Source organism: Solanum tuberosum, unplaced genomic scaffold (assembly GCF_000226075.1).
Source record: "Solanum tuberosum cultivar DM 1-3 516 R44 unplaced genomic scaffold, SolTub_3.0 scf00184, whole genome shotgun sequence".
Lineage (NCBI taxonomy): Eukaryota > Viridiplantae > Streptophyta > Magnoliopsida > Solanales > Solanaceae > Solanum > Solanum tuberosum.
Window position 1 is genome coordinate 153489 of NW_006239109.1, and position 22382 is coordinate 175870.

The 22382-nt window shown below is 28.0% G+C and overlaps 2 protein-coding genes across 2 annotated transcripts; one reads left to right on the forward strand and one right to left on the reverse strand.

Annotated features, from left to right (window-relative positions):
* Positions 1–1150: 1150 nt before the first annotated feature.
* On the reverse strand, positions 1151–3958 carry LOC102588709 (uncharacterized). The gene is made up of 2 exons (XM_006354793.2): positions 2870–3958; positions 1151–1777 (listed from the first exon to the last, which is right to left on the reverse strand). Exons 1-2 carry the CDS (start codon positions 3738–3740, stop codon positions 1272–1274), a joined length of 1377 nt encoding a protein of 458 aa, XP_006354855.2. The 5' UTR covers positions 3741–3958; the 3' UTR covers positions 1151–1271.
* Positions 3959–19385: 15427 nt separating this feature from the next.
* LOC102589042 (ethylene-responsive transcription factor ERF010) lies at positions 19386–20126 on the forward strand. The gene has a single exon (XM_006354794.2). The coding sequence runs from the start codon at positions 19508–19510 to the stop codon at positions 19943–19945; it is 438 nt and encodes a 145-aa protein (XP_006354856.1). The 5' UTR covers positions 19386–19507; the 3' UTR covers positions 19946–20126.
* Positions 20127–22382: the final 2256 nt, after the last annotated feature.

A 22382-nucleotide genomic window follows, 5' to 3' on the forward strand; every position in this document is an offset into this window, starting at 1 on the left:
TTTGCGTTCTCAAGTTAAACTGAAAACGTGCAAGACATACAAAAATTAGCTTAATTGAGGTTTGCAAGTAATTAAAAATATAAGTCATTTTAGAGTGTCAACCATTATATTAAGAAAATAATGTGAGCAAATTCATGCATCTGAATTATACTAGTTATGAAACACCGACAACATATATCCCCTTAGAGATTTCACAACTCATCAGTATCTTCACCTTCTTCCTTTATTGATTGAGCATGCCTTTATTTTGTTCTAAACTTAAAAAATCCAAAACTTTATATTAATAATTATCATAAATTATAATGATAATAGAGATAATATATACACCTAAAAGATATTGATGTTTCCCTCTCGCTTCTAGTTTTTTTTTCTTCATTCAGTGTTTAGTATTCGTATTAAAATCTCAATTAATTAGGATTTGCGCCGCGTAAAGCACCCTAAAAAAGAAGATTTCCGGCCTTGTTCCCACCGTCCACGTTTGGTTAAGTGATAATTTGAAGCGAAGATATTTAATGTTAATAAATTATAGTCAAGTGGTTGGAAAAATATATATAACAATAACATATATTTTTTAATTTATTGATTTGACGTAAACATTTCTATAAAAGAGTCAATACTCTAGTTTCACATAGTGTATTCGTTTATATGTTTGAAAAATATAAAAAAGTACCATAAATTATAATTTTCTGTACTTAAAAATATTATAAATGTTTTAAAAAATAACAATCAAAAGAAAAACTGATGGCTTTTGTAATTCAACAAATGTGATTCACCAAAATTAAAAGGAAGAATAAGATCTGATTCTTCAAAAAAATTTAGCTTTCTTCTTTTTGTTCTTTTCTAGACTTTAGTGTTGTCTTTCTACCTGACAAGAAGTTAACAACAATAAATTCAACATAATTTCACAAATACAATTTGAAAAGACTAATTATATATACAGATCTTATACAAAGATAACACAACAACCTGATAACAAGGGATTGGGTGGCATCCTCTGAGATTATGACATCTCTTCTTCCATTGACCAAAAAAAAATAGTATCCTAAATACAAATTCTGTTAAAAAAATAACTATCATTAACCAAATTACAATACAATTATATACAATATCTTCTTTAATTTAGTGACTTTACTGTTACAACAACTAACAAGTTAACAAAAAAATAAAATCAATATCTTCTTTAGTGCCCCTTGATGGTCTACAATATCTCATACAACCAAAAAAAAAACATGTACAAAATTATCATGTTACATTTAATTTTTTATAATATGTTACAAAGGGTTAGGAGATCTTGAATAACTATTACAATTATCTAAAACAATTTCAAATAAATCACCTTCAGACTCCAAATCATAATCTAATACTTGTTTCAAACTATTAACAGTATTGTTATTACTTCTTGTGTTACTTCTATTAAGCCATTGTGCATCAATTCTACCCATTGAGAAAAGTTCCTTGCTGTCTTCATATCCAAAAATTGGTGAATCATTTTGCATTATTGGACCAATGAAGCAAGGATTTGGTGTCCTATGTAGATTTGCTGGTGGATATTTGAATACACTTTGTCCAAGATTTACTAGTACTAAAATGTCACCATTTGATGCCAAAATTGGGTAAAGTGGATTCCCAAATTCTTCTGTTTTGCAAAAAATTTCATGTACTAGCAATGAATCCACTGTGAAAAATACCTTCTTTTGGCTTGGATTGTAACCACAACCAATTACTTTTTCTGCTTTGCCCCACTCTTCTCTTTGTGATTCAAACACCAATTTCATTCCTGAAAAAAACCATTTCAAGTATGGTTACTAAACTACAATAACAATAACATACTCAATGTAATTCTACAAGTTGGGTATAGTTACTAAACCTCAACAACAATATCATACTCAGTGTAATTCCACAAGTGCACTAAAGTTACTAAACTTCATTAACTATACAAGTAACTAAACTTTCGTAATTGTAACAATAAAGTCACTAAACACTTAACACCTATGCCGTGTCACGCTATAGTACAACAACAACATATTATAACCCCACAAGTGGGATCGGGAAGGATAGACACGTACACAGATCGAGATGGTAGACCTTACATTTATAATAAATATAGGTATATATGCATAAGTACTTGCAGTAGATACATAGTGTCTAGTGACTCATTATTGAATGATAAAATTGATTTACCTGAAAAGTTTAGGCCATTTATTATAAGAGTAAGGTCACTAAACTAAACCTATTATAACGACAAAACCTATGACATCAAGGTAACATTACTACTATTATAGTGGGTTACATTTTTTGACTTAATTGTTTAACGGGTAAAGTTCAGTTACTTCAACGATCAACAATAAAAGAAGATAATACTAGTGATTATTTGGTTGTTGACTTGTTATCAATGTATGTTGACAAATTATGTTTGTGGTGTTACAATTCCACAATGTTGATCATGTACAATTAAAAACACTAATGACTAATTACTTATGTGACTTTTGGAATAAGCAATGAGCTAGTATATAAACTTTGTTATCAAATGCAAAAAATAAAATAAAATGGCCACTATGAAAAGTTGGTTTTTATGAACATTTTCTCTTCCTTTTTTTTATTTTTTATAATTCTTTATTTTAACTTTTTAAATGACATGTTTATCATTATAAGATTAAAAAACATTTTGGTACCTTCTATATATCTTTAATTAAGACAACAAAATTCAAAAGTCCTGTTTACTTTATTAAACTCCGAAGTTAAAATCACCACCAACAACAATAACAACAAAAGAAAACATTCTAGTGAAACACTATGGTCTAAGGAGAATAGAGTGTAAATCAGACAAACAAATTGAAACAACGAGAATATGAGTAAAAAGAGAACTTACCATCAAGAAAAACAGAACCATTTGAGTTAAATCCAATGGAACCTTGATAGCTGCCTGGAAGTTTAAGTGGAAGAGAACCACCAGCACTTGTTAGCCCAATTGACAACACAATGAACTCATCACTTCTCAAATTCTCCTTTGATTCTTGAATTTTTTGATGTCCATTTCCCCTTTGATGATTACTACTACTACTTGTAACATGAACCAAAGACTCTGAATTAGCCTTTGAATTAGAAGAATCCTCTCTAATTAGCTTAATTTTCTCCAAATCTAATTTATCCTCTTTTACCTTTCCCATAAGTTCAACATTATTATCTTGATTCCAAGGCAAAATTGTAATCTCAAAATAAGATTCTTGTGGAAATGATGAATTTCCCAAATGAGGTCCTGGTAAAGGCAAACAAGTTTTCACAACAGAGGAAGCTGACATAAATTTACTGAGTTTTCGAATACCAGAATTGAATCGAATTTTCTGCATAAAATCAGATGAATCTTGACAAATTTCCCAACTCATATCATTTTCACCAACACATGATCCTAAAATGGACCTAGCTGATGATCTAATGGATGAAGATGGGGCAAAAGATGTGAAAGCAAATCTTGACCATCCATTTTCAACGGCGTCAGTTACAAGTGATGGATGATCAGACCAATTGAAACCTTGTTTAACAACATAATATTTGTTTGTAACATCGTGAACACTTACATGATGATGATGAAGTTTTGAAATCCCATTTTGTAAATTCTGAGTTTGTTTTTTTGATTGATCTCCTCCTCCAGGACAACATCTTCGTTTAATTATTGTGATTACAATTATAACAAGAATCACACTTGAAACTGCTACAAATGAAATCTTTAACCATTCTTCCATCTTCCAATTTTATTTTATTTTGTGGGAGAGATTATTTATTTTTGGAACAGAGGAACGGTGGCGGCAACAAAAAGAATGGTTCAACAAAGACTGCAATAGAGACCAAAAAGAGAGAAAGTTGACATTATTTTTTATATATATAAAAATGGAAAGAGTAAAGGAAAATGAAGTAAATGGAAAGAATGGGAGAGGCGTGCTATGCCAAGAAAAGATAACATTTACACCTTTTCTATATTGACAAAAATGCAGGCACGCTCATAAATACATATTTATATTGGTTGGTCTGTTAGTTCATTTTTACTTGTTCAATACTTTTTTCATTTTTATTTATATATTATCCTTAATAGTGGCGGAGTTAAGATTTTTTATAAGGGAATTAAAAATTAGATACACGAACTAACCAAAGGGGATTCGACATCTATTATATATACATAAAAAATAATTTTAATCATATATAAATAGTAATATTTTTCACTAAAGAGAGTTCGGATGAACCCCTAACAGAGGGTTGGTTCCGCCCCTAGTCCCTAAGATTATTACTTATTATTTCATAAAATCAATACATAAATAACACTATTCTTTGTATTTTACCTTTGAAAGTTATTAGTCTTAAAAATATGAATTTGATCAACATAAGAAAACTAAATGGTTAAATTCATGTTCTTTGGTCAATTTAATTTATTGAAAATTTGACTTCAAAATATCACTAAATAGGGATAAAATGACCAAAGAACATGAATTTAACCATTTTCTATTTTCTTGATTTTTTGGGTAAAAGCAATTGATTGACCTTGTCGGTTTTAATAAAAAAAAAACAAATTTTGGTATCAAACCGATTAAGTTAGTCGTTTTTCAATCGTTCCAACAGATTTTAATGTTCTTAGTATTTTTTTTCAGTACTTTTAATAATTTTTACGTTCATTCTGATTTCTGTCAGTTGAATAAACAATACTCTACTTTAACACATTTAAGTAACTAAATCAAAGATGTCTAGAATCATTTCTAAAGGACCTAAATAAACCTATTTTAATAAAACAATTTTAGCTAAGAACTCTAAATATTTTTGTCTATCAAAGCTTGGCCATATAACAACAAATTATCTCATTTGTTTTGCCAACAATAGACTTGGACAAATAATATAGACTTTTAAAGTTTATGAGAAAAATAAGCTTTTAATATTTGGATAAATTATTTTATTAAAAAATAAAATAAAATTTAAATTATTTCTAAATTTTAAAGAGTAATAATCTCTCTTGAAACAACTTAAAAAAAATATCCTTTAAATTATTTTCCTCTTTAAAGAAAAATACTATTTTGCTTGTTGAAATAGACACCAAATGTAGTTTAAAACAATTAGTTTTAGAAAAGAAAAGTAATGTTACTGAGTCAACGTTGATGAGGTATAATTAATGGAATAAATATAAATGGAAGGGTTATCAACTTTAAAATATTCAAACAAACAATGTCGCAATAGAGAGTTTTGACAGTATCTCCAAATGATTGATCATATATAAATAGTAATATTTTCCACTGAAGAGAGTTCGGATGAACCCCTAACAGAGGGCTGGTTCTGCCCCTAGTCCTTAAGATTATTACTTATTATTTCATAAAATCAATACATAAATAACACTATTCTTCGTATTTTACCTTTGAAAGTTATTAGTCTTAAAAATATGAATTTGATCAACATACGAAAACTAAATGGTTAAATTCATGTTCTTTGGTCAATTTAATTTATTGCAAAATTTGACTTCAAAATATCACTAAATAGGGATATAATGATAAATTTACCTAATTTCTTAAGATGTGTAAAATCTAAAATGATGACATATATATATGGGCGAAGGAAGTATTAACATTCTTAACGAGTAATTACAATAGGATAATTTTATTATATTATTAAATATAATATTTTTAAAAATGCTATAGGTAATAAAAGATTAATTAGAAAGTAAGTGATGAATTATTTTTTAATTTTCTAAATTGAACAAGTAAAAATTGATGAAAAATATCTTTTTTATTAATTTATGTGATAGTGTTTGATTGAGTATGAAATTAAAAAAAATAGATTTGTTTTGTACTTATTACAATTCAATTACTCACATTTCGACTAATTTAATCGTTAAAGTATCTATTATCTTTCATCCATATATGTTTTGAGTAATTCAGGATTTTAGTCAAATTATTTCTTATTTATGAAAGTACTTCTGTTTTAATTCTTTAAATATGAACGCTGACATCTTTAATTCTTTAAACTTGTTAAAATAAAGAATTTTTGGTCCGACTAACAGAATATGTGACTACCAAAGAATACTAAATACACGATATCAACGGGAAAAAGATAATTGACTTTTGAACCGACTAAAAAGTTGACCAACTCGCATCGATATTTTTGCGCCATAAAATTCATCATAGTTCGGTTTGGTTTATTTAAAAGAGTCAATCGGAGTTTTGATTTAAAAAAAAAGCTCAGATCAATTTTTTGAAACAATTTTTTAAAAAGTTTAAATGCATATCTAAGATAAAAAGTAGAAGCCTAATCGGTTTTACTAAAATATTTTTGTATGATACTTAAACCATCAAGTTTAGTCGATTTTTTATTTTCTTGATTTTTTTGGGTAAAAGCAATTGATTGACCTTGTCGATTCTAATAAAAAAAACAAATTTTGGAATCAAACCGATCAAGTTAATTGTTTTTCAATCGTTTCAAAATATTTTAATGTTTTTAATACTTTTTTTTCAATACTTTCAATAGTTTTTACATTCATTCTGTCAGATGAATAAATAATACTCTACTTTAATACATTTAAGTGACTAAATCAAAGATGTCTAGAATCATTTCTAAAGGACCTAAATAAACCTATTTTAATAAAACAATTTTAGCTAAGAACTCTAAATATTTTTGTCTATCAAAGCTTGGTCATATAACAAGAAATTATCTCATTTGTTTTGCAACCAATAGACTTGGACAAATAATATAGACTTTTAAAGTTTATGATAAAAAAAAGCTTTTAATATTTGGATAAATTATTTTATTAAAAAATAAAATAAAATATTAGGGGACGCGCTCGTTTATTTTTAATTTAAATTTTCAAAGGACATAGAAAGGCATATTCTTTTGTTTTATTTATAAAAAATAATAATAATAAAAAGCCTTCTAGAGAGAAATAAAATTCTTGAAATGGAGGTCAATGATACATGGTTTGACTTGTGTCAATTTGCCTAAAATCAACACCAAATTAATATGAAGGGACTGTTAATTGTCAAGAATTAATTAAGAAAAGATAATCAAATAGTGGGCCTAAAAAAGTGAATTTTTTTTTAGACTTTAGTGTTATATATAGTGTAACTTTAATTTGACATAAATTAGAATTTTGACTTTTATCATTAGAGTATATAAAGTAAAGAGATTATACATGAGAATTGAGATTATAATATATAACCTAAGTGATTATACGCAAAATTAACTTCTTTTTTATGTATATAAAAAAGTTAATTCCAGATATATAATCTCAACCCATCAATCCCGCGGATTCAAATAATCAAATAATTACAAAAAAATAATAATTTACATGTGCTCCAACTTTTGTTTTCATGTATTTTGCATAGATCCAATAGTATATTGCCTTAAAATAATAATACGAAACAATTTTAATTTGAGACATCAAGTAAAGTCTTAAATTTAAATTCACTTACCAATCGAGTTGTGATAATAAATTATTTATATTAATTCTGCATACGACATTTTATGTTCTAAGGTTATTTTGAGTATTTTTATCCAATCGAACCTTCTTATTTTGACGTTTAACTTTGTAGAGAAGTAAAGATCAAAAGTGGGGAACAATTACAAGAACAGAAAATCTAAGGAAAGAAACGAATAAGAAAAAGCTAGAAATATACAAAAGTAAGAACCTGTTTTCATAGAACAAGGTAAATGATGCTCTCTCCGTCGCAAAATACTAATTATGTTTCTGCTTCACGAGAGTCAAATTATATATAAAATCTTTGACCAATATTTTAAAATGTACTTTTTAATATATTATTATGAAAAGAATTGCAACTTATACACTGTATTTGTCTGAATAACTAAATTTTTTGATTCTAAAATTTTGAATTAATATTTGAAAATTAATTTAATGGATTGACCAACGGAATGCATGAGATCAAAAAAGATAGAATTTATGCAAAAAAAAAAATCTGAGAAAGAGAGGCGACATGGAATTATCACGTACCGATTTGGATCAGATTAATAAGCTTATGACCATCGAACAAATTAAATTTGATTGACCAACTCTCGAAAAACTAAACATGATAATTATTTTGAAAGGAAGGGAATGGTTATTTTTTTAAGTCGAAAGTTATCACTTATAATCAATTATCACAATTCTTAATTAAGCGTAGGGATGCAATTGAAGTAATGATTTTGCATCATCCCTTTTATTTTGCTTTTACTTTTTTTTTCTTCTTTGGCTTCACTTTTCTTGTTATTTCTTTGGATTCATTAGCATGATCCTTAAAAGACCCAAAAAAAGAGAGGATAATTTCATAGCAAAAGCTGGTCCAATCTTCAGACTTTTCTTCTTCTTACACATAATTTTTCTTTACAAAAGACTCAAAACTTTGAAAAAGTAAAAGATAGACAACGAAGAGCGGGCCAGCAATTTTGTTAAATTAATATTCTCCATTAATAATACCTTTTTTTTTATTTGTCCATTCACTCTAGATCATGTAATGAATACTGTACCAATCGGAGTTGTGATAGAGAGGTAAGTATTTCTTTATTCTTAATCAAAAGGTCTCGGGTTCAAGTCTCCTTGGATACAAAGTCCTTTTTGTTATGGAGCGCTTTATCCTAATATGGGACCTTCCGACGCAAATTCAGATTTAGTCAGTATCTGGATACCGGACTAGTGTGAAAAAAAATGTAATGAATACGGTAGAACAACTATATAGACTATGACAATTTTGAATAAATTTTTAGCTACTTATAAACATTCAATAACTATCACCTGAACATATTGAAATTATAGCTCTAGGCCAATTCTTCTTGACAGAATCCACGCAAAAAAGAAAAGAAAATCTTAAATAAAAAATAATACTACACAACATTTGAATCACACTAATTAAATAATAATAATAATAAGCTGCTTCTTCTTCTTATATGAGCTGAATATTGTATTTCTCGTGGCTTTTCATGGTTTAAAAATTAAAATATAATGATCATAAATTACGTCAACCCCTTTTTATTCCTTCTTTAAATTTGTTATTGTTTTATCGGATAAGACAGGAGAGTATGTAGATCAAGAATTAAGGTAAACGACTAGTAAATAGTTAAGTGGTCCTTTTCTTCTTGATGATAAAGTAAGTTTCTAGTCCGGAATACCTATGATCGGCTCCCTTACCAATATTATTATATTTATTCTAGTAGCAATTTATTCTTCAATCTTATTACTACTATTGTTCATTTTACTTTAATGACCACCTTTGCTATTTTTACTCTCTGAATTTTTTTCTTTAATATTTTCATCATAAATTTTTTTACTCGTGCATTCTTTTTCAAACAAGTCCTGAAAAATAATTTTCTTGAGTGGAGGGTTTATTAAAAATAATTTTTTTATTCTACACAAATAGGAATAAAATCTATGTACATTTAATATTTTTTTATCTCCACTTATAAGACTATACTGATATATTGTTGTAGTATTCCCAAATTTGTTGTTATAACGTACTTGACATTCCCAGGAAGAGATAGCTAGAATTATTGTACTTACTAAATTCGTAGAATTATTGTACTTACTAAATTCATAGAATTAACCTAACAAGCAGGAATCGGGTTGAGCTACTCCATCAACTTTCAATTTATGTTTAGTAGTTTGATTAATTTCATACAAAGTCTAAAAAAAATAAAATTAAAATATGTAATTTTAAACATGTGATAGTTATATTTATACGACAATAAGACTTTTGAAATTTGTGGTTTTAGATATGCCATAATATTTTTATGGCTATGAGAACTTTTATTTAACGACCAAATGGAAGTTTAAAGTTAAATTATTTTCAAATATATATAAATAAATTGTATCATTTAATGGAGGGTACTTATTTTGGTTTATAATAGAATATACCCAACATAATAAAACAAGAACAATTAGGTCATGTCATAAGCTAATATCATCAGTCTTGTGAAAGTGTGTTAGATACAAATTAATTATTAATTGGCAGATTAGGAAGAATCACAATAGGCATCTATCAATCACAAAAGAAATTAGTTAAAGCTAATCATGTATTCTTTTTCACGAAAAAGATGCAAACAAAAGAGTTGTTTGCTAGACCTGCTTGTGTCGAACATCACTAAAGAAAACATTAAGAGGGATAATTAAGGGGGGAAATACAAATGGTATTTTTGTATAATCGTATTCAAAATTTATTAACTGGTTAATTTAAATTTGCATAGTATAAAATAAAAATAGATTTCACCAAAGTCGTTCATATTCACATAACATGAAAATTCAAAACTTCTACGGTCTACCCTTATAAGTTATAACTAAAGAGATCTTCTTTTACGTCATGACTATCCTCTTCACAATTATGTTTTTCTAATAAGAAAATCACAATATATTACGATAGGTGGTAAGTATTTTTTCATTTTTAGTCGAATATCTCAAATTTAAGCTTTAAAATGAAATTGTATATGATATAATATTACGCGATATACCACTATAGAATGAAATTTTGAAGCGTGAACTTAGATTAATAGGATCGTAAAATGAATATCGAATATCGTGTCCAACATTGATTCCTTCAAATGTATCAAATAAGTATATAGGAAGTAGGAAATCAAGTATATCCGTTGAAAGCACGGCAAAGGACAAAGTGAAAGTTAAAAAAAGGAGAGACAAGAAAGAGTGGCACAAAAAAAGAGTAGATGGTAAAAACATTCAAAGGAGTCATAGGATATACTCCTAGTATAGTAAAGAAAAGCATGAAATATGGAGCTTTTGTCCCTTCATTTTGTTTCCTACTTTGGAACAAAGATATCTTCCTCCTAATTATTATGGTTGTAGGGTACATTTAGCAAGGAAGCAAAATTAATCTCGTACTTGGCCAATTTTTTTTGAATTTTTTTTTTTGTGCTTGATGAAAATATTACACTAGAAGAAGTAAATGATGAGGCATTGATATATGTCACCCACACGTCAATTATGTGTCAACAAGAGCTAACCCTAAATGTTGGGATTATATATATGTCATATTGTTGTGTAACGTCAACATCCTGCCTATAACTAGGCTTATGTGATGGATCAAGATCAAACGGATTGTCAAGAATGACTCATACTTGATAGGTTTATTTAAGAAATAAAGTTACATCCTTGCTAATAGTTAATATTATAACTTTGATATGATATTAAGCGCTTGATCCTAACAAGTAATATCAGAACCAAGATCATGGATTCTATATTTCTACTTTCAAGAACGATATGACAATGTGAGAGGTGTTGGGAGAGGGATTGTTGGGTAACATCAACATTTTCCCTATATTGAGGCTCATGTGATGGACCGAGGATGGACCAAGTCGGAGTCTTTGTCGAGTATGGAGTTTGGTAAAGAAGTAAATTTATGTCATTGCGATCAACTATAGTTTTTAGCATAATGATAAACACTATAACGGTCCTAACACACATTAGCTAGTGTTTTTTTTCTGTTTAATCGTCCATTTTCTGAAATTTACTGGCCCATAGTTCTCACAATGACAATGGGCCGAGTAAAAACAGATCAAGCTGTCCACTAGTCCATGCCTAAGCCCATCTCGTAATCATAGTTTTTTAACAAAGGCAAAGGCTGAACTCTTTTTTTCTATGTCAAAATTTACAAAAAAAATTATTATGAAAGTGTAAATCTAGAATAAGTTTAATGTCATCCTTATATTTTATTATTCTATGCGCACATGAGAAATACAATATTCATCATTCCCTCTATTCCGCTTCATTTGACACTATTTTCTTATTAGTCCATTTCAAAATGAATGATAAAGCTTTGATACCCGCAAACATGAAAAGTCTTCATTGAGTTTTGGGAATAGGCCCATTTATGATAGTGGGCCTAATGGCTTGTTTGGACGTTGTTTTCTAGGTTGGGTCGAGAACCAGATCTCTTTTACCCAAAAGGTTTATGTTCTTGAAACGACATTTTAAAAAAAAGGGAAAATTATGCGAATTTTATATAATTATGAATCGTAGCTACAATTTAATAAAATTTGTTATGAAGAATCTCAGGTATTTGTATAAATCATATTTGTATATATTTATGTAAATGCATACGTATTAATAAATTTTTTTATTATACTGTACATATACTATATGTATTTGTGTGTATACAAACTTTCATTTCTGATGTTTGGTTCTATCTATCTTTTTTATATTTTTGGTGGTATATTATCACCCACAATACTTCCTCAATATAATATCAACACTTATATATTATTACTTATTTATTTATATTGATAGTTTGTATACAATACAAATACTTGTATATAATATGTTGTTGGTATAAACTCAATTTGTATAATTTATAATAAAAACATCGAAAATATACTAACAAAAATTAGTATAGCAAATTGAACTATAATTATGAAGCGTAATTAGGCAAATTGTAGCTAAGAAGAGTTATTAAATTTCATCTCTTAGCTATTTATGAAATTTCATATTATTATGTTAAATTAATCGATAAAATATGTAACTCTTCAATCTTCATATTAAGTCTGCGAAATATGTTAACCTTACAAGTTACAACTATAGTGATAATTTACTATAATTAATTAAATTACTCCGAACACTAACTCACTGTGTTAAGAAGAGAAAGTAATGTGAAATAATTTTTAGAACTTTGATAGCACCTTTTAACATTGTATATAGGTCATTTTACTTACTTTATCCAACCAAGAACATGTCTAATGTTCTCTTCTTCTTTTTCTAGGTTTTTCGACCGATGTTCATTATTTATAATAAAATTTGATTAAATTCATATCGTTGATTGCAAGATTTATTTTTAAAATAGACACTTTCAATAGAATTTTAATAAGTTTTCAGAAGCTCGAATTTGAAACCTGAGAATCGACTGAATATGAAAGATTTGTCGGAACTATATAGTTTGATGTTGGACAAGAGCTCTGACCATTAAAAATTAGTGCATAATGATCGTCTTTTTGCACTCATTGTTAGTGTATCAAACTATTATATGTGTTTAATCACTTGAACACTATTTGGCATTACTTCATTCCAAGTGTAGTCAAAATATTACTTACTAGATGCTATTAATTAAATCTTTTGTTGTCCAAATACAATTCTGTATCTAGTCAAAATGGTTCTCATTATATGTTAGGTTAATTGTCAGTGGGGTTGTCTTTATTTGAGGATTACCAGAGTAGTTAATTTATTTTGATGCTAACTTTATACTTAATTACTTCCTACATCTCAATTGAATATGACCCGTCTGATTCATCTAAGTTTTTTGTGGATTAAGACTAATTAAGTTAACCCATGAAAACATGACTTATTTAACTTGTTTAGAAATAATCCATCAATTTATTATGGCAATCTATTCGTACTTGTTCGGTTCAACTCATCTAAAAATTGTGATGATATTTAGACTCTCGGTTCAAATTAATCTATAAAAAAAAATTGTCAATTTTTTTTTTGTTATGTTATATTAATATATAGTCATAGCCTTTTTCTTTTTTTTTTTCTTTTTTTTTTTTTATAGTCATAGCCTTTAATAGTGGTGTAGTCAGAAATTTTATTAAAAGTGTCCAAGAATAATAGTGTGTGGTTGTCAAAATAAAACAAAAAAATTGTTGGGGTTCAAACCCGTAACTCCTTCACTCAAATGGACACCCATTACCACTGCGCCAAAATCATAACTTTTGTCGAGGGTGTCCAACTTTAAATATATTTCCTTTAAATGTAGAATTTGACATATATATACAATGTAATTTTCTAAAGAAAGGTGTCCAGTCAAGATGGATCGCTCTTACCCGGTCAACGAACTCCTTTCTGATAGAAAAAGTAATTAAAGAACTTATAAAAAATAAAAAATAAAATCAATATTTAGTAAAAATTAGGCGAACTGAATTATTTCTATTATTTAACTCATTTTGACCTAATTTATTTTAACCGAAGTAACATTTAGGTAGATTAATGACCCACTCATTTTTTTTTCTTTTTAGATAACCATGGGTTTTTGGGCCAGCTTGCAAGCCCCTTGACTCATCCCATGAAATATCTTTCACTTTCCATCAGCAATAGATACAATGTATCTCTGTTCACCAAGACAAAACCATATAGAAAAAAAATACTTAGTGTTTTGCCTCTGCTAAAATTAAAACATGAAAACTGAAGGTACTCAATCCACTAGGTCACACCCTTGAATGCATTTATTAATTCGGTTCATTATAACATGCCTAATTTTTGTCCAACCAACACATTAACTCATTTTCACAAAAGTAACATTTGAACAAATTAATATCTCGTTTATTTTAATTTAATCTATCTAATCTCAATCCAACCCGCACATTTAACGCGTCGTTGTTGAAGCCTCATTCGTATAAAAGTTGGAACTTGTTAATCTCTTTGATTGTATTAGCAATAAAACGCCAGATACATTTTGTGGGGAGTGGGGATTGCCTGTAAAGTCTCTTTCTATACCTAAAACACAACTAATTTATTTCAATATTTGTTGCATTTTACAATGATCCTCTCCCTTCCTCCCACGACATACCAAATGTTTAAGTCTTTCTCAGATTTTGTATTAATTTATTTTGATTAAACTAATTAGGGGAGTACTATATATAAATCAATCATTTAGGTGTCAATCCCAAATTAGTTGAAGTTTATTATGTTAATTTATTCTATTTATACGTTAATTATTTGTCATGAGTTCTATAAAATTCTACTCTTTTGTTAGAAATTGGATACATCTCTATACTTCCTACTCTTTTGTTGTCCATTTCTACTAAATTCTTTTTTATGAGAATGCCCTTTTTCTCTTTGAGGATAGAGCATTGTGTTTGGTGTTGTATATATATATATATATATAGTTTGTGATGTATTTGAAAAAAAAGTGGAATTCTTTGATTGATAGCAATCAATTTAATCTTTCAAGTTCTTCCTCATTTTATTCATTTAATTAAAAATATTCTCATAAAATCAATCTAAAAATATCAGTAAGAATACTGACATAAGTAACAAAAATTCTTACAAAAAATACAATCACAAGTAAGTGAAATATTTTCTACGTTTAATCGATCTACGTAAAGTGAATCGAAAATAAGTCTGCAGTGATGTTGGTTTTGCAAGTTGATTAGAAATGTCGGTTCTCAAAGAGTAATAAACGTGAGAATCATGAAGAGTTGTTCTTCGTGTGAAACAATAAAAATAGAAAAAAAATACAAAATAATATAATAAACATATCATGAGGAGTAGCACCAAAGCAAACTTCTGTATTATTTTTTTATGTAATTAGCAACCGATTTCATTGTATTGCGGCAGACCCAAGCTAAGTTAGCTTATCTCAAATAGTGATTTTTTTTTTTTAATATAAACTATGATCAATAAATTTATATTTCATATATAAAAAAATTATCTTCAACGTGTAAAAATTGTCCAAAGTATTAAATTTGTTTGTATTAAGCAGCCGATTGCTTTGTATTGCGGCGGACGCAAGCTATATATATCTCAAAATAGGCAAGTCGGCAAAACCCCACATGTCCCTATTTTCATTTTTTAGCTCGGTGCGCATTTACTCTAACTAATATTATTAATTAAATAAAGTGGCCAACATCTTCAATTTTCATCCTACAATGTTTAGGTTTTTAATACAAAATTTTCTAAACACACTAACTATGATTTCGAGAAGATGGTTTTGATAAAATTCATTGACTCATAAGATTAAATCAGATATATTAATTAGATAAAGCTCATCTTATCAGTTAGAATTGAAACTAAAATTTAAAGTTCACGAGATTTAATTTTTTTAGTATTAATAGGTTACTTTTGTAAAAGAGCTCGTTCTACCCAAAATTGACAACTCAATATTGTGAAAGATTTGGAGTATCTAATTCAAAATCTTAAGGTAATGAACAAAGTTAGATTGGGGGTAAAGTGCTTCCTAACAAAGGCGACTTCGTACAAAGGGACTCAAAATAAACTAAAACAATGTACAAATACTCTAAATACAATATAATACTATTAGTATTTGGCGATAGTTTTTCACTTAGTTAGTAAAATATTGAATTAAGAAAAAGGACAATATGATACACAAAATATTCCACGTTAGCAAATTTTAAAGATTTGATTGGATTACTTCAAATAATAGATTAACACAATACACAAACACTCTTAATATAATTTAATATTATTCGTATCTCACGAAATTTATACGAGTTTTTCACATAATTATTAAAATAAGTATTAAATTATATATAAAAAAAAAGACGGTATAATACACAAAACGTTCCATATTAGTACATTTTAAGATATTAATTGGATTACTTAAAATCCAGTATGAAGAAATTTTTCTTTCTAAAAAAAAAAGTCATACTATATAATATTTTTATTATTATATAGAAAAATAGAGTTTGGATTTGAAACGGAAGTAAGGTTATATGTAAGCTGAAATCAGTGGCATGTACATGTGTTTAGAACTTTAATATATATCATTTGCGTGGACATAAAAAAGTCACTCTCAAACGCCACCACACCGACTTACTTTCACACTTAATTTGTTTTTTCCATTTTGATGATATAACCTATGGTATTATTTTTGCAATTAAAAATAATATTAATTACCGCCCCTCCTAAAACTTCAACCAACTTGTCAACAATCTAATTAAAGTCATCCTCATCTTTAATTGTTAATCCATTTTAGTCAAAATTCATTGTATGTTTCTCCTTTTGAGTTCTACCACTAGATTGTGTTGGCAAATATAGATATACATATAATGGAAAGGAAAAACAAACGCATCATAAAAATAGTTTTTAGCTATAATAAATATATATATTAAAATTATCATTGGTATCACTTAATTAATATTGAATCAAATGCAGTTATAGATTTTAAGGATATTTACATTGTCATTCAAAATATATATATTTGGTGATAATTAAGCTATCATCGTTAATTAATTATTGCTAAAGATCATTTTTTTGATGTAGTGACAAGGCAAAATAAGAAAGAGGGAATAAAAGTAAATTGTAAAAATAATTAGGTTTTACGTTTTTACATTCACTTATCATTATAAAAAAAAACCTAAATACAATTTAATTCTTGATTTATTTAATATTGGACTTTGTATTAGGTTATTCACGCATTACATATTTAATCCTAGACATTCGAGGTATTGAGTATCTTATCCCGTAAATATATTGTTTAAAAGTTCAATTAGGTTTAACGTCTATTTATTAGTACTATTTTAATTGTTTTCCTAAGTTGTTATAACAGCAAATTCATTAACATCTTTAAATTAAATCACCAATTGGAAGCCATAATCAGTCAGCTCTGAATTAATATTTCTTGGATTACATATGTTTTCAAATTAAAATATTATGCTTAGAAAAAGATGTTTTATTGATTTAAATGAAGATGTTTCCACATTTGTCGTTATCGTTGAACGAAAAAATAATACTTAGTGCAATCATAGAAGTTAAACAAAAAGATTTAAAAATAAAAATTAAGCTGACATAAATATTTATGTGATTACAAATTTGTCTAGTCATCTATCGATATGATTGTGATGGATAAAAGACTTGAATTAAATTTATGAAAATGAAAAAATCATATAAAAAATATCACTCAAAATATAAGCACTATAATATATAAAATTTAAAATTTAAATTTAATTAAATTTTAATACGAGTAACGGAAGAGAAAGGCATTCAATGTCACATCGGCCAAATAACGATTGATATCTTTTGATTTAATTTATTTTGAAGTCTACTTGCAATTGTAAGTTACAACTAAAAGCAACCCAATCGTACCCTCTGGTGCTCTTCCTTAATTATTTTTTTTGTTTTCCGTTGTTTAATAATAGTATTGAAGCCTGACCTAGATTTGTGTCATATAAAACCTTATTAAGGAAATTACTTAAAAAAATTAATTTCTTCGTCATATTTCCATTCTTTACGTCTCTTTAAAAAATATTAATAAAAATTTGAATAATATATATATTTATATATATATCTAGTTTGCGATTAAAATTATAAATGGAGAATTTATAAATATCTCGTAACAAAAAAACAACGACTTGCATTAGCGTCACATTCAAAACGTTTGATCTTTGCGTGAGGAGGAGGTGTGGCACCGCAATTTAGTTTAATTTCATGTATATATTTAATATTCTATTTATACATTATAAATATATTCATGTAGGACAAAACTATGGGTAAACATATAAAATGCATTCATATTTCAAAAAGGAAAAAGAAAAAATGAGTAACGTTGCTGTATTTTTAGGCTAGTAAATTTTTAGAGCTCATTTGATTTGTAGACCAATAAAAAAAGAAAAAGGGAAGAGCCGACCGTCAACACCATTTTAATGACCTCAATGATTATTCTGTACTTCTTTAGATAATTATTTGAATTTCAAGTTTCCTGTCTACAAAAGCTATTTTTAGCTAAATATGTGGAAAAAATTATGAGTATCAATTATTATCCACTTTATTATAAATAATTATTTTAAACTATTTATTAATTTATAAAATTAATTATTCCATTCTTACAAATTTATTTATTTTAAAAGTGTAAATGTAAAAAAATTCTTAAGACATAATTAATATTTTTTTTAATCTATGATATCTTTAAAATTATATATAGAAAAAAAGTGAACAACTAATTTGAGACAAATAAAATGCTAGAAGAGGTTCAGTATGTTTTGATCGTTGGATTAAGATTTTAAGGAGTACTAATATTGTTGTCATTTCAATGTAAAGTAATTTATCTATATATCAGTTGATTACTGAATAAATAATACATCTAAGAAGTAAAATAATTAAACATATATAACAAATACCTTAATAATTAATAGTAATACATTACTAATACCTGGCTAACTTTTATCGATTACCAAATGACCCCTAAATACTTTGAATCGAAGAATAAAATTATTTCCTCCCTTAATTAGTGAAATTGTTGTGAAGAAAAAGAAAGAAAAAAATGGTCCGATGGAATATGTCGGCCGAATTTGTACTTATCTTTAAGGAAGATCAACGTGGCGGCCGTGCCTAGACGACAGACTAGCAGCCAAGCAAAGAAAACAATTACTCCCTCCCCTTATGCGTGCTCCATATGCTCTCTTCCCTCAATCATCACTCACACTAAAACTCACATCATCACCCACGGAACGGTGACGGAGCTCTTTATTCTTAATTAAGAAGTCTCAGATTCGAGTCTCATGTAATTTATTTCATTAATGAGTTCTTGATCTCTAATGTAGAATTTCCTAACATAAAATCGAATTTAATCAAACTGTAATGTAGATACTGAATAATTAGAGATTTAAAAGATTAAAACTCACACCACCCACCCTGGGGTTTGTTACTTGTTTTTCTCTTTCCATATATAAATACAAAATTTATCTCTATATTCCCACCTCCATATATATACGACACTTGTTCTAATAACAAACGTTCTTTCATATATCTAATTTTCTCCTTCCCCATCTTCTTTCTTCCTTCTGAAACAAGTGAGTATATTTTTTTCTTCTTCTTTGTGAAACTATGATGGAAGGAGAAAAGAGAAAGCAGAGGGAACACCAACAAGATAAGCCATACAGAGGAATACGGATGAGGAAGTGGGGTAAATGGGTAGCTGAAATTCGAGAACCAAACAAACGGTCTCGAATTTGGCTTGGTTCTTATTCTTCCCCTGTTGCTGCTGCTCGTGCTTACGATACCGCTGTATTTTACTTGCGAGGTCCTTCAGCTAGGCTTAATTTCCCTGAATTCATAGTTGATGACCATGAAAATCACGATCTATCAGCTGCTTCTATTAGGAAGAAAGCTACTGAGGTAGGTGCTAGAGTTGATGCTCTTCAAACTGCGATTCATAATTCTACTGCTATTCCTCCTGAATCCAATTCTAAATCCACAAGGATGATGATGAAGCCTGATTTGAATGAATATCCTACCCCAGAAAGTTGCGACGAAGATAATTGAATCTCTGCTTCAAATTAAAGCCATAAGCGGCGAGTTACAGAGGCGAAAAGGGGATTATTGTTATGACGATTAGATATATTGAGGATCCATGTATGAAATATAATCCGAAGGGATTATATGTTAATATTATCAATTATGGTAGTTATTAAAAGAAATTAATCTCAAAATTACGATTAGTGTTTGTTTGTTTCTTTGAATTTGAATGTTTTTCCTCATAATTCCCAATTTTGTTACTGTTCCATTGAAGATTGGAATGGAATCGTCATGAATCACTAATAATAATAGAAGATAAAAGCCAAAAAAAAAACAAGATATGGCCTACAAAAAAAAAGGAAAAATTCAGTTGGCAAACAAATTCTCTTTTATGTTAGAAAGTAGATAAGAAGATAAGAAGAAGAAGAGAGATGAGATGGGGTTTGTGTTGTAAACCGGTAAAATATGTGACGTTGATCGTGTGTGGAGACCACCACCGCCATGCGATGGAGTCCCCACGCCAGACCCATGGTGTTTTAATATATTAAAAATAAAAGATAAAAAACTTGAAAAAGTAGTGGTCCTAATTTATTTGATTAACCTTTGTCCGGATTTTATATTGGCGTCCCGATTAAATGATTCAATGAATGAATCAATGTAGAATCCTTTTTTCTACATTTGAATATGACCGATGACGCTCTTAGTAAGATAAAAACTTTTTTTTTTCATATTGACGATTTAAACTTGAAATTTTTAATTAAAAATGAATTAGTTTCACCATTGTATCACGACTCGTGTTAATAATAGTGGGCCTAATTAAGTCACTGTCTGGGGTGGGGATTATGATGATTATGAAGCTGAGAAGGAAAGTTTTGTTCCCTGTTTGCTTGGGTATTGGATGACGCACACCTGGGCGGTGTTTATATTTTTCACATTTCTTTTAGATATATTTATTTTATTTGTGAATATTTTTAAGTCAGAGTGGATCTAGAGTATCAGGTGTGAATTTTTGAAATTTTTATGTAAGCTTTATTGCCTTCATCGATGAGGGACCAATTCCCTTTTGGCTTAGGTCTTTTATGAAATTGAATATGTGTGTTTAAACTTTAAATTAGTGGTTTGTGGATTTTTTTTTTGGGATTTTTCTTATTTCTAGCTTAAGAAAAATTGAAGTGAAACGTAAAACTAGTAAATTTGTAATGAAATTATAAGGTATGAAATATGTTGGAAGGACTTAATTACTTACTTACACATGTTATGTCAAATTTATTTGGGATGAGGTTTAATAAAAATGAGAAACAATATGATCAATCAAAAGGCGTAAAACATGTAAAATTATCGTTTTATTAGAGTTATTTGTTTTGTAGTAAGATTTTATTAGAGTTATTAATTATGTGTTAACTTTTTTAAGTCATTTTTTCTAATATTATGCATCTGTTTGAGTGGTGGAGCCAAGTGCCAACCGATGTTTTTCGTTGGCTTTTCACAAATCGTACAATCACGGCATATATACATACACAGTTCATAACAAGATTTATATATATATTTTTTTTTTCAAATTGTGGGATGGGTTTCAGTTTTTTTTTTTTAAGTCCAATTAAGGTAAAACGTTTTCTAATAAAAGTGATTTTATATTCAAGAGATTCAAATTCGAAACCTCTAATACTTATCACTCCATCATTATCCTATCGGTGGGTTTCAGTTGTTTTTACATGAAGACTAGGAATTCTTATTTACTTTGTCAGATCAAAGTACAGATTCTGAAGTATATCTCAGATTCCTTAATACTTTTTCTGATGCATAGTTGATTTAAACTAAAATAAATTAGTTGTGCAATTTGTTTTATTTAATCAGTAACATGGAGATAAGTACGAGGCGGATATGATATTGTATCAAAAGCTCAATCATTTTTTTTATTATTTTTAAAACACTAATCCTAAACTATTCTGTTGATCTGTATTTTTTTCCTCTATTCAAAGCTTAATATCCCCTGTTTGATTAATTTGAATTTGTAACAAAAATGTTACTTTATAAGTATAACGCTTCTTATAAACGATTTAATTCTTATGATTTAAATTTAAAATCTTTTATTAAAGATAAAATGTACGCACGTATATATATTACTCTATCACAATCAGTACTATTGGTGAATTATACACATAAGCTTGTCGTGTATGTATCTTGCATTGGAAAAAACATTTCTAAGTCCAATTTTCCCATGTCTGATGTTTAGAATGTTTCGGAGATTACTTTTTATAGGAAAATAAGTTCATTAAGCATTAGACAACTTACTTTTATTAGTAGAATAAATATAAAAAAAAAACAAATTTCATAAATGATACGGTATGAATTGTCCCTCCCCCCCCACCCTTCTCCCTTCCCCGCCTTTGTTGTATCAATGTCAAGGGGTGAGTTCCTTTCTTGTGGCCCAAAAGTATCAATCCTTCACCTCAATCTCATCTAA

What these genes read in the sequence shown, in the direction of transcription:
- LOC102588709 (XM_006354793.2), bottom strand. Translation starts at nt 3,740, where the DNA reads ATGGAAGAATGGTTAAAGATTTCATTTGTAGCAGTTTCAAGTGTGATT. An exon ending in TGGTTCTGTTTTTCTTGATG is followed by an intron (nt 1,778 to 2,869) that starts GTAAGTTCTCTT and finishes GGTTTTTTTCAG; the next exon opens with GAATGAAATTGGTGTTTGAA.
- LOC102589042 (XM_006354794.2), top strand. Translation starts at nt 19,508, where the DNA reads ATGATGGAAGGAGAAAAGAGAAAGCAGAGGGAACACCAACAAGATAAG.